The 16,890-nt window shown below is 43.5% G+C and overlaps 1 protein-coding gene across 3 annotated transcripts in view; it reads right to left on the reverse strand.

The window, feature by feature from the left end:
- The window catches only part of ARHGAP21 (Rho GTPase activating protein 21), a 193,480-nt gene that overhangs the window by 103,960 nt on the left and 72,630 nt on the right, over positions 1–16,890 (reverse strand). For all 3 annotated transcript variants that reach the window (XM_054020709.1, XM_054020710.1, XM_054020708.1), the window contains 2 exons: positions 8,640–8,822; positions 1,440–1,464 (listed from right to left, as the gene is read on the reverse strand). In XM_054020709.1, the coding sequence (XP_053876684.1) occupies positions 1,440–1,464; positions 8,640–8,822 (208 nt within the window). The remainder of the gene's footprint in view (positions 1–1,439; positions 1,465–8,639; positions 8,823–16,890) is intronic.

Below are 16,890 nucleotides of genomic sequence, written 5' to 3' on the forward strand. Positions count from 1 at the left end.
ACTAACTGATTTCTACTTTAAGACATTACATGAAACTAATTCATTCATTCATTCAATTACAAACAGTATATGGGTATAGGCTTCCCCATTTGACCCCCTGCATGCTAACTATTCTCCTATTTTGGGAACAGGTAACGTAAAATTGAAACAACTTCGGCACCACTGCAGAAGCCTTTTTCACTCTGGCAACTGCACCCACCTGCTTGTCTACACCCAGACTGCCTTGAGTTTTCCTGCAGCAAGACTTCAGAGCAGTGGGTGAAAGCAGGTCCAACATCTTAACCTCCTAGGACTATCCCATCCAAAAAAACAAATACAATCGAGGATGATCTCTACAATGTGCTGTGCCTTTTGCTTTTCTTGAAGTCTAATATCAATACATATCAGTGTAGAACATGCTGAAACAGTAATAACCCTTCGCTGTTTGGACCAAGTGTCCTGCCTTATACCGTTTAAGGTACTAAAGGATGTTCTAGCAACACTATGAACATGAACACTTGATCACATATTAAGATAAAAACAAGCAAGCTTGACTATTCACCTTAACTTTATCTTGAGTTAATACTGCCCCTCCTCTAATCTTTCCACATCTGCATTCTCTCCCCCTGACCACCACTTATATTTAAGGATATGATTTCATCAGAGGTCATGGATTCCATGACTTTAATGTACCTCTGTAACTTTCTTGCCTTGAGCGGTCAGACCGCCCTGCAGTGGCAGGGCTCTAGGTTGTCCCTCCACCCTCACCCCAGGCAGCAAAGCTCTGCACTATCAGCGCATACACACACATCCCTACAAGCAGTGGGACTCAGGCTTCAGCCTCCCACCCAGCAGTCAGTCCCACCATGGACAGGTCGTGGGCATCCATGAATTTTTGTTTATTGCCTACAATCTGTCTGTGACTTTTGCCAAAAAATAACCGTGACCTCAAACTTAATCATATTTAATGCACCCACTCTGCCCCTACTGCTTCTGTGATCATCAAATCATCATTCATGACCTGCTATTGGCACACCTGAGGGGGTCGCGAGGTTATTATGTGGGGGGGGATCATGAGGTCAGCCTCCACCCACAAACCCCACTTCTCCTCCAACATTTATAATAGAGTTAAATATAAAAATGTGTTTTTAATGTATAAGGAGGGTCACACTCAGAGGCTTGCTGTATGAAAGGGGTCACCAATGCAAAAGTTTGAGAACCACTGACTTACATAATACACTGCTTTTCAAGTTAAAAAAAAAGTTAGGGGTGATCGAATACATCGCCTCTTGTGCTTAATGGACTTCTGCTCCAATGCCGTGTGAAGACCAATAAAAACACTTGCACTGTCACACACTTAATTTTTAAGTCAAAGATCTTAAATAGCCATTACAACGCAGACCCATTACATTACTGATGAATGATAAATAAGGAATACTACAAAAAATGAAAATGCATACCTCCTCTATTTCCATTTTCTTCATCCTGTCAAACAAAAACAAACGAACAAAATGTAAAATTTACCAAAAATGGAAGAAAACACATACAGACAAGGTTTTCAAAAATGGGTGCCTCATTAGGCTCATAAACCCATACTTAGGCACCTAAATAAGTGGTCTGATGTTCATGGGAGAGGCTGGATGTTTAGTACTTTTTAAAATTAGGCATTAATTACTGAAAATCTTGGCAAGGTGTATATTTAAACAAACAAATCTCATCCTACTTCCTTGATATGTCACACAGCAGCAGTCACATGGCATTATTTGATTCAATAAAATATAATAAAATGCAAAGATGTACAGCATACGTGCAATTAATCTAAAATTGAACGGAGAGGTTCCACATTTTTGTCTACCAATGACTCATAAAATTGGTTCACTTTATAAGTCTGAAGTATTTTCTAATGGCAAATCCTGCAAACTCCTCCTGAAATGTAAACATCAAGCTTTGTCTGTCTGTAATATGATCAGTAAGTTTCTACACTTAGAATAGCTTAGGTGACAAATTTGTTGATGATGCTCCTTCTCTGATAGTTGCATTGACTTCTCAATATTAACAACTAAAAACTGAGTTGTGTCAGTGAAGTATGCAGCTATAACTTGAAAATACTCAGGAAGGAGAAGCTGAATAAGCAGTTGCCATTTTTACATAGTCAATTTTCTGTCCAGATCTCATTATAAAGTCAATATGGAGATTCAGTAGCAACTCCACAGTTAAGGTCAACTTCCTATTCCATATTAAGGCTGATTTTATCTGCTCCCTGACTTCATCAAAATTCTACCAATTTGGAAACTGACATGGCCTTACAAAGTAGAACCTTTTCTGAAAAATTTAAGGCAAAAAAACATTAAGAAATACAAGGGGTCTCTTCCCAGCTGCCAAAAACAAAACAAAACACAAAACAAAACAAAACCAAACAAAAACCACCATTCCAACCCCTTCAAAAGTCTACTAATTTTTTTTTTTTTTAAAGCAGTTTGGCTTAGGAATTTATTTGGCTTGGCTGACATGGCCTCATTCAGAATGAGATGAATTAGTGAAGGCAAAGCTAAAAGTTATTTGGTATTCTTACCTGTGTAATCTGTTTAAGTGGATCCCTAGTTCCAAATTTCCAGGCTGCTTCCATTAAAACCACAAAAAAAATCTACATCTCTCTCCTATTAATTTTGTTTTCCTGTAATGACAGCTTTTCATCCCAACCTTTAATCTAGGTTAATGATTTTTTTTGCCTAAAAGTTTATAATATGTGGTACAATATACATCAGGGAAAGGTCCCTCTAACTACAACACGTCTCATTGTGATACAGCAATTCAGTATAGTCTGCATCACAATACATTGTCATTACAGCACAGAAGTTACCAATGAGTCTGCTGAAGCTTTAAAAACCTCAACACAAAAAATTAACTTTAAAAAGGATCGAGCTAGTAAGGATCACATGTCTCTCTCTAAAAAGCATATATGCTGCACTATAACAATTGTATCAATCAAGTGAATTTTGAGAATAGCCAATTGTATACCTTTGCATTTTTGTACAATACTGACTGTTCAGTACTTCAGTAAAAACACTGTCCCAGAGAACAACTAGCGTTAAGAGTCATTATTACTGCACTTGCTTCCTGTAACAGTTCAACATGTTTTGAACTATGATCACCCAACAGGATTGCAGCATAGAATTACATAAATGGCAAACATCTGTATTTATCTAGTTTCTACCCAATTCATTGAACAAAAAAAAAAAAAAAAAGTTTTAGACTTTAAAATATTTGGATTCTCATTTTCCAATGCTATAAAAGATATAAACTATAAAACTATGAGAGGGACCAGTTTAATATATGATATAGTAAACATAATACTGGTAGATTTCCAGTTCTTCACAAATTGAAACCAATTTGACAATTGGTAATCTGTCATCTGGCATGCACAGCTCAGTCATAAAACAGATGCAAAAGAGTAATATTAAATGGATTTTGTATGATATCAAGGCAATGATCTCAATCCTTAAAAAAAATTTACAGGGAGCGCTTGATAATGCAAGTGCTTCTGAATTTTAAAAGCATTTTTACATTCACCTCACATACATGCTGCAAAACTTTTTAGTGTATACTGTTTCAGTTGTATTACATCACTCAAAACAATACAAACATGCAGAAAGTACTACACTTATAAAAGTAAGTTTCTGTTGCTACTTAGCACTAGTAACAATGAAACAGATAATGTTCACTATACTCTTCTCTGCTTCATCACGTTGCCCCTTGGCACCTTTACAGTGATACCAGCCTTGCCTGCCCATTTGTCAGCTTCTTACATCTCCTCTCACGCTGCCCCTTAGCACATGGAATGCCCTTGCTGAACTGATCCATAAGGCTATCATACACTTCAATATCCTTCCTCAGACCAGCCATTGTCATGATGCAAATAAGAAATCAGCCAATAAATAAAGGCTAGTTGGGAAGCAGATGAGGACAGTTGATGCCCAATCTCTCCAACAATATATTATGGAGAGAGAAGTATATAAAATTGTGTGTGGGATTGATCCCTCTCCCACTTGTTTTACAGGTCACCTGCCTTCTCAGATAGATAGCTCCTTTGGAAAAGGACCATGTCTTTATGTGTATTTGTATAGCACTAATAAAATAGGACCCTGATCCTGACTGGGGCCTCTAGTATAACCTTTATTTAATTTAATTTTATTATTTTATATATATATATATATATATATATATATATATATATATATATATATATATATATATATATATATATAAAAAATGACAATACTACTTTATAAATACTACTGATCCATTACTGTTCAATAAAATTAAATGAAAATAGAGACATGTAGTGAATTGTAGTTAATAAATGTGGCTACTTATGACTGTCCTGATAACAGTAGCCAAGATTGCTTCCCCACCTCCTCCTCCCCCACCACCACATTTTCAGCAGACTAGAAAGCTGTAACAGATCTTTGTGGGTGCAGACCTTTGCCAAAGTGACCCATGCGTTCATCACCTTTTCACTAAATTACCACTCTCTGTTCCCCTTGGAGCTACACTTCTCATTTATTGAAACCCAAACTAATAAGTTGCCAGCTTATTTCATGTATTCCACAGTCTGCAAGGGTTCACACTTGGTTTGCACATCTTTCTCCATTTATTGGCTATGTGCTAGGACAAAAGAGCCTTTGTCACAGTTATTAGTAAGTAGTACTGGTTTTTTATACCATAACTAAGAGACACTCTACTTAGTCAATGCCAACCATCAGCTTAATGCAGTGTTTCTCAACCTTGGAGCCATGATGCCCAGGGGCGTGCCTCGGTCATCTTATGCCCCCTATCTTTTCAAGCCTTGGAGGAGGGGTCATGATTTTTTCTTCTTAAGTCCAGAGGAGGTCACCAGCACAAAAAGTTTGAGAAACACTGCCTTAATCTAACCACGGCCCTCTGTGCTCTCTGGCAAGCCCAACCCATATCCTGTGCTTAGTTTCCCCAATTCTGTTAAGACTTCACTTCAGTTTCTTCAGCGTTCAGATGTTTGAATTTGGTGCCCTGCAACTGCTGGATCGCAGCAGAGTGGGTCTAAACAGAATGAGCTTATCTGACTTGATGATAAACACCCAGCATACATTAGCAGGTGCACTACTTAGGAAGTGCCTAACTCCCCAAATCTATTACCAATAGAAAATGTCACAATATCACCCTGCCTTTCAGTTCTCCTTACTGCACAACTTGGTTTTCCCCAACAGTTTATGAAAGCAGCTACTACAGAGTTGTCCAATCTTATCAGGCCATGCTGACTTGTTGCAAGGTTCGGGGCTATCAGGACATGTCTAACTGCTTTGAGTTCTAGCAAGTCAATGTGAAACCCCTCCTCTCCCAGGAAACAGCAACTCCTGCACAAATCTAGAAGGGAAGTGGGTGCTCACCAGTTCAGGTTGCAACTAGTGATAATGGAAAGTTTGAAGAGCACCTACAGAAGGGAATAATTTAGGGAACTGGATCAGTGTAGCTACCAGATTAGTGAAGTCTTTATTGCCAAGGGAACCCCAGTTTGCTTTCAGCACTCCCCCAGGGTCTGAAGAAGGAATAAGGAACTGACAGGATTTAAGAGAAACAAAGCAGGGAAACGGAGCGTGACAAGACATGCAACCCCTAGTACCTCTCTATTTGCAGGTCAGGTAGAATCAAAATTTCCACTTCCAGCTTTTCAATCCTTTCTGTGGATGTTCATGTTTTTGCCTCCTCCTTGTCTACGACTGCACTCAAAAGAATCAGCCTCTGGGACTGGGATTGTGAGCTCCTATGCAGGCTTAACACAAGCCCCAGGGTTCTGAACATGACTTGAGGCGATCTGGATACTGCGTGTTATTACTATTTATTTGTATTACGATGGCATCTAGGAGCTGCACTCATGGACCAGAACCCAACTGTGACAGACACAGTACAAACAGAACCAAGAAATGGTCCTGGCCCCAAGGGGCCTGGATGGTCTTTTGGAGGGACTGGGCTTGAATGATTCAGTTATCCAGGTATGGGATCATAAAGAAGCCTTCCAGTGTGAGAGCAGCTGAAATTACCACCTTGATCTCAGTGAGGGTTTAGGCAGGGGATGTTGATAAGCTGGACTGGCAGAGGGATATTTTGGAAGTGAAAGTGACCCATTAAGAACTTTATAAATCTCTAGTGGGGTAGGGAGACACAGATGTCTGAGAAGTCTTGGGTCTCCAGAAAAGACAAGATGTATGAGATTTTAAAGACTTATTCCTCTTCCTTCGGCCACTTCAGCAAAGCCAGAATGGAAGAGGAAACCATGATACTGTCTCCTACTCTGAGTCCTGAGCCATGTCATTTAGGCTGTTGACTGCCAAAAGCCAGCATGAGAGATTCTTTCAGACCAATTTGTGGAGTTTGTCTGACTGAACTTCAGTCAACAACTGAATGGCCACCATGAATGAAGAGGATGAGCAGGCAGCCATAAGTATGTAAGTACCCCCTAATCCCATAATTTCCTGTTTAAAGCAAGAGTCATAATGGAATGGAGAAACCATTTCCATCACTTCAGAGACAGAAAAGGATTAATGAAGATGAGTGCCTAACAGCCGCCTTGCAGGAACATAGGGATCCTAGCATCTCAACTCAGGCCTCAAACTCCACTGAAATAATATTTTGAGTCTGAGATGTGAGGTGCCAGAATGGCTCATTCCACTGGGGACACTCTCCTTTGACTCTCCGAAAAGCTGTCGGAAGCAAAGGCAGAAGGAGATGAAGACATACAACCAGAGTGGGACAGATCTACTTTTATCCACTTCCCCTTCCTCTGTGATTTCACTGGAAGCATATGTTTAAGAAGCCACAGAGAACCCAAAAGAGCCTCTGGAGAAGACTGGGGGGGCTGGATAAATGAAGAGAAGTGACCTGCTGAGGTTTCTTGTTGGAGCCTACAAGAAATGGTCTCTGTCAGGAGGAAACAACAAGGCTGCATAAACGTTGTTCAGCACGGCCAAAACTTCCTCACTCCCTTCTACCTCCGCTTCAAACTGGAATCCATCCAGAGAAATCTCTTGGCTGACCCCCTGCTGATCATTCTGTGCTGCAGAACAGTGAAACATGTTATGATCACCTGATTCCTGCTAGCTAGCAATTTCTGCTGCTGGCTGGCTTCAACAAGTCTGTCAGTGGAAGGGCTCAGGCACACAATGCAAGCCACAACAGACTGCTAAAGTGAGTTGGAGCAAGAATGGCAAAGCTCTCCTGCCCAGTTTCTTCTACTCCATAAGGAGTCTGGTAGCCACCCAAGGCACGCTGATACAAAAGAAAGCTTCAGCCAGGAAAATCCAGCTACCTTTGTGCAGGGAAGCAGGAAACAACTGGGGAGCAGAGCCAAACAGAGAACTGGGAGCCAAAACTTTTTTGTTCTTGACTGGCTCCTTGCCTGACAGACAAGGCCAGGAAGATCACCCAATGGTTGCATGCTCTATGTGAAACCATATCCTTGGAAGATTACCAAAAATATTATTTTATGAATAAAGTAATGCTAACTAGATCACCAAAATTGTCTCACTGTTTTCTATCAACATAAACCATGCTCTTTTTTACCCATTGAATACAACTGAACACTTAGAATGTAGATAGTAATTCAGGTCATTTGAAACAGACCACCCTACTACGTAGGTTCTTACTTCATAGTTGTCTTAAAGAAAGGAGGAAACTTATGATGAGCTTTCGTTTCTGTATACTGTAAAATTGACAGACTTTTTCCAGAATATGCAAATACATATCTTTTGTCTCTCCTGACTAATTGGGAACGGAAAGACTCTAGCCCTTTTCAGTAAATAACACAAATACAAGAATCATGAAAACTGTCTTTGCAGCACACATTAACTTGAGATGTAAACAATGAAAGGTGGAGCAGATTTCCTACCTTGTATTGTTTACTTTTTTCCAGGTTGTTCTCTAAATGTGACATTGTAATACAGACACTTTTGATTAAACTTTTTTTTTTTTTTTTTTTTTTTTTTTTTTTTAAATCGGATCAGATAGATGTGTCAATAGTTTTAGGTCAAAAATTTGCCAAGCTTAGCAGCAATACATTCAAGTTTTACAGTAACAAAGTATTACTGCACTTATTCCTAGTTACCAAATAAAATGTTATTAAAACAGAAGCTTTTTAAAAAAAATAAAAGTATATTTAAATTATCCTTTTCATATAATTATTTTCAGTTTCTGTCAAGTCAATTCAAAAACAAAAAAAGTCTCAGGCCCACACTGATGGGTTGTAGTATTTTGCAAGGGAAAGAAATAAAAACAGGAGGAAGACTTTGGTCTGTGACCTAAGCGAGAAGAGTAGTGCAACAATTTAATCTAGAGAGTATACACTTTGTGAGAATAAAGCAGATCAAGAAGTTTGTACTGAAGAAGACCACAAATAAGCCTGACATTTATTAGTATGCATGAAGGTATTTCACCTCAGTGTAAGATTTACACTCATGGAAACAGGAAAGATTTCATTATCTTAAAAGGAGATTATTATTTTGACATGGATCATTTTTTCTAATTACTACACACTCTTAAGGAGTAAAAAAACCCCATAAAGCATAAGAACGCTCTGTTTCTGAAACATAGAGGTGTTTCGAAAAATATCCCTCATCATTCATTTCACTTACTTTAAAAGAAAAGTGAACAGCAGACTCGGGAGGGTAAACAATGAAGTGTCTTAAGGTAAAACCAAAACCCTGAGACGTCCTCCTTAACATAACTGTTTTTGGACCAGGCCAAGAGAATGTTTCTTCTTCCTCCGATGGCGATACAACTTCACTCTGCTCATTTCCATCTTTCTGTTTTGACACCTAAAATAGATTAGAAAAAAGTCCTATATTAAAAAAAAATATAGAATTTGCAATTTTTTATTTTTATTTTTTTTTTTTTTAAAGAGACAAGCCATCTTCAAGAAAAAATGTACAAGACAAAATACACACACAGGATCATTGTATCATCAAGCTGTAAGTTTGCCTAATACACTAAAACTTGTTCCAGCCAAGATTAAATCTCAGGTTATATTCTGAATATAGTTATTTTTAAATTGTAAGTGAAGCTGTATGTATCTCAGAAAGTCAACATACAAAAATATATCAAGCGCTAGAGTTTAATACTGTGTACTGAATTAATCTAGGGAGATCCATACAGCTTGCAAATCTTGTCTGACTCAATTTACTCGTGTACAAACACTAAGCTTCTTCCTGGGTGTCTGCTAGGATTCTATTTCAGATATTTACACGGCACAAACACATATCTATACTGTACATACACTATTCTGTCCTGGCCTGTAATTCACATAAGAATGGCCTAACTGGGTCAGACCAATGGTATCCTATCATCTGAGAGTGGCCAGTGCCAGATGCTTCAGAGGCAATGAACTGAATAGGGAAACTTATTGAGTGATCCATCCCATCGTCCAGTCTCAGCTTCTAGCAATCAGAGGCTTAGGGAAACCCATCGCATGCACTTGTCCCCCTGACCATCTTGGTTAATAGTCTTTGAGGCACCTAACCTCCATGAACTTATCTAATTTTTTTTTTAAACCAACCTATATTTTTGGCCTTCACAATGTCCCATGGCAATGAGTTCCACAGGTTGGCTGTGCATTGTGTGAAGAAGTATTTCTTTTTATTTGTTTTAAACTACTGCCTATTAATTTCATTGGGTGACCTCTGGTTATTGGATTATGTAAAGGAGTAAATAATACTTCCCTATTCACTCTCTCCACATCATGTGTGATTTTATAGACCCCTAATATCTCCCTCCCCCGGTCGTCTCTTTTCTAAGTTGACTAGTCCAAGTCTCTAATCTTTCCTTGTATGGAAGTTGTTCCATAACCCCAAATCATTTTTGGTGCCCTTCTCTGCCCCTTTCCCAATTCTAATGTATCTTTTTTGAGATGGAGTGACTAGAACTGCATGCAGTATTCAAGGTGTGGCGTACCAAGGATTTATATAGCAGCAGCATATTCTCTGTTTTACTAACTATCCCTTTCCTAATGGTTCCTAACATTGTTAGCTTTGTGCACGTCCACTGCACATTGGGCATATGTTTTCCGAGAACCATCTGCAATAACTCCAAGATCTCTTCTTTGAGTGGTAACAGCTAATTTAGACCCCACAATTTTATATGTATATTTGGAATTCTGTTTTCCAATGTGCATTATTCTGCATTTATCAATAATGAATTTCAACTGCCATTTTGTTCCTCCGTCACCCAATTTTGTGAGATCCCTTTGTCACTTTTCAGTCAGCTTTGGGCTTAACTATGTAATTTTATATTGTCTGCAAACTTTGCCACCTCACTGATGCCTTTTTTCCAAACCATTTATGAATATGTTGAACAGCACTGGCTCCAGTACAGATCCTTGGGGAACCCCGCCATTTACCCCTCTGCACAGTGAAAACTGACCATTTATTCCTACCTTTTATCTCCCATCTTTTAACCAGTTACTGATTCATGAGAGGATCTACCCTCTTATCCCATGACTTCTTGCTTTGCTTAAAAACCTTTGATGAGGGACTTTGTCAAAGGCTTTCTGAAAGTCCAAGTGCAGTATATCCACTGTATCACCCTTGTCCACGTGCTTGTTGATCCCCTCAAAGATTTCTAATAGATTGAGGCGGCATTATTTCCATTTACAAAAGCCATGTTGACTCTTCCCCAGCATATTGTTTGCATCTTTCTATCTGATAATTCTGTCCTTTACTATATAGTGTGCTCAGAACTGGTATTCTGAGAGCAGCAGCTGCTGAACCTGATCAATTTTTACTTTTTAACCTCTTTACTTCCCTCCAACAATCACCTTCCATCTGACAAAACTGACAAATGTAGTAAAGGCCCATCCATAACTGGTTCACGAGTTAAGTGTTCTGTCCTTGAAAAGGAACTATACAACGTCTAGACAAAAAGCAAATCCAACTTCTACTTTACACAACGTTTAGAGCAATATGACAATAGAAATGAGAAAGGCATTTCATTTGTTAGGCTTCTTGATATAGAGGTTTAATCCTTTGCTATTCAAGAAAATACTGACTCAACCTCTTTGTTTTTGAGTTCGTTCCTAGAGAGTGACTCACCCCCCAGATGTTTCAGTATGCCAATGTCACCCAAAATTATACAAGTAGCAAAATTCTATCTTGTTACACACCATTCCCCAAAGCATAAACAAAAGCATGTATTTAAGAATAACCCAAATATTTATGTAGATTTCATATAACTAGCACAAATTATAAAGTTTAATAAATCGTATCTCTTATCCCTTCGACCAGCTGCATATTCAGGCATTGTGATTTTCCAAGCCAATGCCACTTCATGCTTATTTACCTCAAAGCTAAAGACAAAATAGGTTAAAAAAAAAAAAAAAAAGTAGTGTGTGAAAACCTATGAGGCCCTCCAAATCGAATCCAGTGTTCTGTATCTGCTTTGGGTATTTGACCTGGTAATCACACAGATGTTTTTTCAATTAACATGAACAGCCCCACAGCGTTAGTTGAAAAAATGGTTACCTACCTTTTGTAAAAAGATGTGTTGCTCATGTCCATTCCATTCTAGGTGTGCGCACGTGCACACGTGTGGTCGGAGATTTTTGCCTTAGCGGTATCCGTAGAATTAGCAGTGGTGCCCCCTCAAGTGCCGCACTCATGCGCGGGTATATCACGCACTGCCAACCCTACACCCTCTCAGTTCTTTCTTGCCGGCAACACTGACAGAGGGGCATGAGGGCGAGTAATGGAATGGACATGAGCAACCCATCTCAAAGAACAAGTTACGAAAGGTAGGTAATCGTTTTCTCTTCTTTGAGTGCTTCCTCATGTCAATTCCATTCTAGGTGACTCACAAGCAGTTTTCATGGATGTGGGCTCGGAGTTCACGGTCATGCAGCTTGCAATATTGCTCTACCAAAGCCAACATTGTCTCGGGCCTGCTGGGTAAGTGCATAATGCAATGTAAATGTGTGGACAGACGATCAGATGGCCGCTCTACGGATCTCTTGGATTGGCATCAGAGCCAAGAAGGTTGCTGATGAGGCTTGCACTCTAGTCAAGTGCGCTTTGACTATCACCGGTGGAGTCACATGCACCTGCTCGTAACAGTATTGGATGCAGGTTGAGAGTTGGGACGAGATCCTCTGAGCAGACACTGGGCGACCTTTCATCCCGTCAGCCTCCGCAACAAGCAGCTGCTTTGACTTACGGAAAGGCCGTGTCCTGTCAATACAGAAGGCCAGCGCCCTCTGGACGTCCAGGGCGTGCAATCTGTGTGCCTCTTTGGAATGATGGGGCTTTGGAAAGAAGACCGGTAAGAAAATATCTTGGCCAGTATGAAACTGTGAGACTACCGTGGGCAGGAACACTGGGTGCGGCCACAACCAGACCTTGTCCTTGGGTAGAACACCATATAGGGTGAGTCTAACGTAAGTGCCCTGATCTCAGACACGCTGCGGGTGGATGTAATCGCCACCAGGAACGCAACTTTCCAGGAAAGAAGGAGCCTTGCTAGCACAAGATTTAAATTCCAAGGAGGGGCAGGATCCCGGACGTGAGGGTAAAGATGATCCAGACCTTTCAAGAATCAGGCCATCATGTCATGAACGAAAACTGACCTGTCTTACAACAGAGGGTGGAAAGCCGAAATAGCAGCCAGGTGGACCCTGACTGACGACAGGGACAAGCCCTGAAGTTTGAGGTGCAGAAGATAGTCCAGGATCACTTGCAATGAGGCCTGCTCAGCCCTGACACGCCAATCCGAGGCCCAGCACATGAATCTTTTTCCACTTTGCCTGGTAGGTCGCTCTGGTGGAGGGTTTTCTGCTACCCAGCAGGACCTGTTGCACCCCAGGTCGAACATTCTTGCTCTTCTGCATTTAGCCACTCAGCAGTCACGCTGCCAAGTTCAATGCTTCCAGGCTCGGGTGCAGGAGACTGCCGTGGTTCTGGGACAGCAGGTCCTGCCAGAGAGGGAGTCGCAGCAGCGCAACTATCAAAAGGTACCGAGCCAGTGCAGGCAAGGCCACTCGGGCGCTATCAGGACAACCCTCGCCCTGTCCTGTTTGAGCCACAGAATCCTTGAGAAGATCAATGGCACGGGCAGAAGGACTCCCGACCACGGAAGCAGGAAAGCATCTGACAGGGAAGCCCTGTCCATCCCCCAGAGCAAACAGAACACTTGGCATTTCCTGTTCTGGCAGAACACGAACAAGTCCACCTGGGGAGTTCCCCACTTTCGGACGATCATACTGGCTCCCTCCAGATGGAGCAACCACTCGGGACGAGAAGGTCCTGCTGAGGCAATCTGCTAGCACATTCTTGGTCCCAGGCAGGTGCGCAGCTATCACATGAATGGTATGCCACACACAGACGTCCCAAAGGCGGAGAGCTTCTTGCCAAAGGGATGACAACCTGGCTCCGCCATTTCTGTTGATATAATACATCGCTGTGGTATTGTCCATGAGGACCTGCACCACCTTGCCCCTCAGGTGGGGCAAGAAAGCCTGGCATGCCAGATGAACCACTCTGAGCTCTCTGATGTTGATGTGGAGAGCCAGATCATCCCGCAACCATCAGCCACAGGTGCTTACATTGGGCAAGTCCAGTGCCTTTTCCACCGCTCTCCAGCCCAGGCCCGAAGTGTCAGACCAGGGTCTCCGACAGGGACAGGATCACGAAGGGGACTCCTGCCAACACCAATCCAGGGATGACAAGACGTGATCTGGCACCGTGACCACCCAGTCTAGATCATGTCTGTTGGGGGTGTAAATCAATGCCAGTCACGCTTGCAGAGGCCGGAAGTGGAGCCGGACATGACTGACCACGTATGCACAGGCGGCCATATGGCCCAGCAACTGCAGGCAGGAGAATCATAGCTAGCAAATGGTTCTTCACAAGGGAGATCAGGTTCGATATGGCCTGAAAAACGCATCTCTGGGAGGAAGGCTCTGGCTAGCGTGGAGTCGAGAACCGCCCCATGAACTCTATGCGTTGAGCTGGCCTTATGATGGATTTTTCTCTTGTTTATCAACAGACTTAAGTCGTGGCAAGTGGAACGCACCAGATTGAGGCTCTTCTGCACTTGGTCCTAAGACCTATCCTTGATGAGCCAGTTGTCGAGATGAGGGAAGACCTGGATCCCTTGACGTCAGAGGTAAGCGACCACTGGCGCCATACATTTTGTGAAGACCCTTGGAGCCAATGAGAGGCCAAAGGGGAGTGCCATAAATTGGAAATGGTGTTCGTCCACTATAAAACTGAGGAAACATCTGTGACCTTGGAATATGGAGACATGGAAATAGGCATCCTTCAAGGTGAGGGTGGCATACCAGTCTCCCGGTCCAGGGAGGGGATGATGGAAGCCATGGAGACCATGCAAAACTTCAACTTTTTGAAAGACTTGTTGAGACGTCACAGGTCCAGAATGGGTCTGAGGCCCCCTTTTGCTTTTGGGATTAGGAAGTAGGGGGAATAGAACCCTTTTCCCTTCATGTCCCGAGGGACCTCCTCCACTGCTCCCAGGTGCAGGAGGTTCTCGACCTCTTGAACAAGAAGTTGCTCATGAGAAGGAGTTGCTCGTGAGAGGGACAGGAAGAAGAGGGAGTGGGAAGGGCCGCCAAAAACTGCATGGTGTAACTTTGAGACACTATGTCCAGCACCCAGCAGTCTGAGGTGACTTGGGACCAGGTCGAATGAAAAAGATGAAGACGGGTGAGGAAAGACCAGGGTGGATCCTGGAAGGTGATTGGGAAAGTGTCGCTCTCGGCCACACCCTCAAAACGAGCGCTTCTGGCCCCCAGGATGTTTTGCCGGGGTGGACTGCAGGGATAAGTGGGAGGAGGAAGGGCGACACCAGCTGAACTAGCAGCGGTTCCTTCTTCTTGCAGATCCCGGACAAGACTGCCAAAGCCTAGGCAGCAGGAACGGCTGGAACTGCTTTCTCATAGGCTGTATGCAGGCCCAGCAAATGAAGGGTGGCCCTGGTGTCCTTTAAGCCCATGCACCCTCGCATACGTCTGGTCAGAAAAGAGACCGCTCCCATCGAATGAGAGGTTCTGGATCGAGGTCTGCATTTCTTGCGAGAGATCTGCAGTCTGAAGCCAGTAACTGTGCCTCATTACCACCGCTGACGCAACCACCCTGGCTGCCAAGTCTGCCGCATTCCATGGCATCTGGAGGGATCACCTGGCAGCCACAGAGCCCTCCACCAGGCTGCCAAATTCCTGGGCCAAACTCTGTGGAAGGGACTCTTTGAACTTATGGAGGGAGTCCCATAAGTTGTGGTTTGCCACCTGGAACTGCAAACTGGCTGACGAATAATTTTTTCTTCCAAACGGATCCAATCGCTTAGGGTTGAGCTAGTATGCCACTGTTTGTCTCTTTCATTAGCCGCAGAGACCAGTAGCGAGCCCGGGGGAGGATGGGGGTAGAGGTATTCAAATCCCTTGGCTGGAACAAAGTATTTCTTTTTGGCCCTTTTTGAGGAGGGAGGAATGGAGGAAGGAGTTTGCTAGAGGCCCTTGGCAATCTTAAGGGCACTGTCATGCACTGGTAATGCAACATAGGTTGGGGTAGAGGTCAACAGGACATTAAACAAGGTGTCTGCCTGCTCAGCCATTTCTTCCACCTCCAGGCCTAAGATCTCAGTCACCCGATGCAGCAGGGCCTGGTGTTTTTTGAAATCGTCCAGCAGGCTGACCCTCGAGGGTCCCTCAGCCGCCTCGTCTGGGGATGAAGATGATAATTGCACAGCTGGGGGAGGCTCTGGGGTATCTTTCCCCACAGGGGAGGGAGGCTCAGGGGTGGGTGCAATTCCCGCTGACTCTACCATTGTGCGTGCCTCATGCACTGAGCCCAATTCCATCGGTGCCGCCAGCTGTCGCTACGAGGCGGCAGTCAATGAGCAATGTGAAGGGGGGATTGCCATAACCAACGTTCCCCGTGCGCATCAATAAGGACACTGCGCTGGCCACTGGCTGTGCTACCAAGTCAGCGCCACAGACATTGACACGGCCTCGGGTGTCCATTTGCACCAGTGCAGTCTAAGCGAGGGACTGAACTGGGCATCCATACTGGAGGAATCCCCTTCCGGTGACCACAGTGGGGTTGTGAATGGCTGGGTTTGTTTGCTGACCATCACTGGGTGGAGGGATAGCTCAGTGGTTTGAGCATTGGCCTGCTAAACCCAGGGTTGTGAGTTCAATCCTTGAGGGGGCCACTTGGGAATCTGGGGCAAAATCAGTACTTGGTCCTGCTAGTGAAGGCAGGGGACTGGACTCGATGACCTTTCAAGGTCCCTTCCAGTTCTAGGAGATGGGATATCTCCATTATTAAATTAATTAAAACTGTCGGAGACCGGTGCCCAGAGCGTGCTGAGGGGGAGGGGAAAACCAGAGACACAACAGGGAGCACTTCCATGAGGCAGGCGAATGGGACCTGTTCTGAGATGACAACCAGCCAGAAGGTGAGTGGCGTTGGTAATACGGAGACCTGAATTTTGCTCTGGGCGATCTGTGTCGAGACAGTGGCGACTGAGGGCAAGCCCCAGAAGGTCTGGTCTGCGACTCCAGTGATCCGCAGCAGAGGTGGAGAGCGCTGCTTCGTCTCAGGAGATTGGCGGCGCTCCACTGTCCCTGAGGGGTTTTAGGGGCTGGCTTGCCCTCATTGGGAGCTTTTGCCAGTTCCTGAGGCACATGCTGCATTGGTGATGAGGACAGAGGTCTGTGCTCTCTTGGCAAGGGAAGCCTGTGAAGGCGTCAGTACCATCAGGTTTTTTGATCCCATGCCACTCCCAGGAGTCAGTGGTGGACCTTTCACAGGGCTAAAGACCCGACTGGCAGATATGAGCGCACAGCTATGGAGTGGCCGGGCGGCCCAAATGGGGTCCCTT

The sequence above is a fragment of the Malaclemys terrapin genome, chromosome 2 (assembly GCF_027887155.1).
Source record: "Malaclemys terrapin pileata isolate rMalTer1 chromosome 2, rMalTer1.hap1, whole genome shotgun sequence".
Classification (NCBI taxonomy): domain Eukaryota; kingdom Metazoa; phylum Chordata; order Testudines; family Emydidae; genus Malaclemys; species Malaclemys terrapin.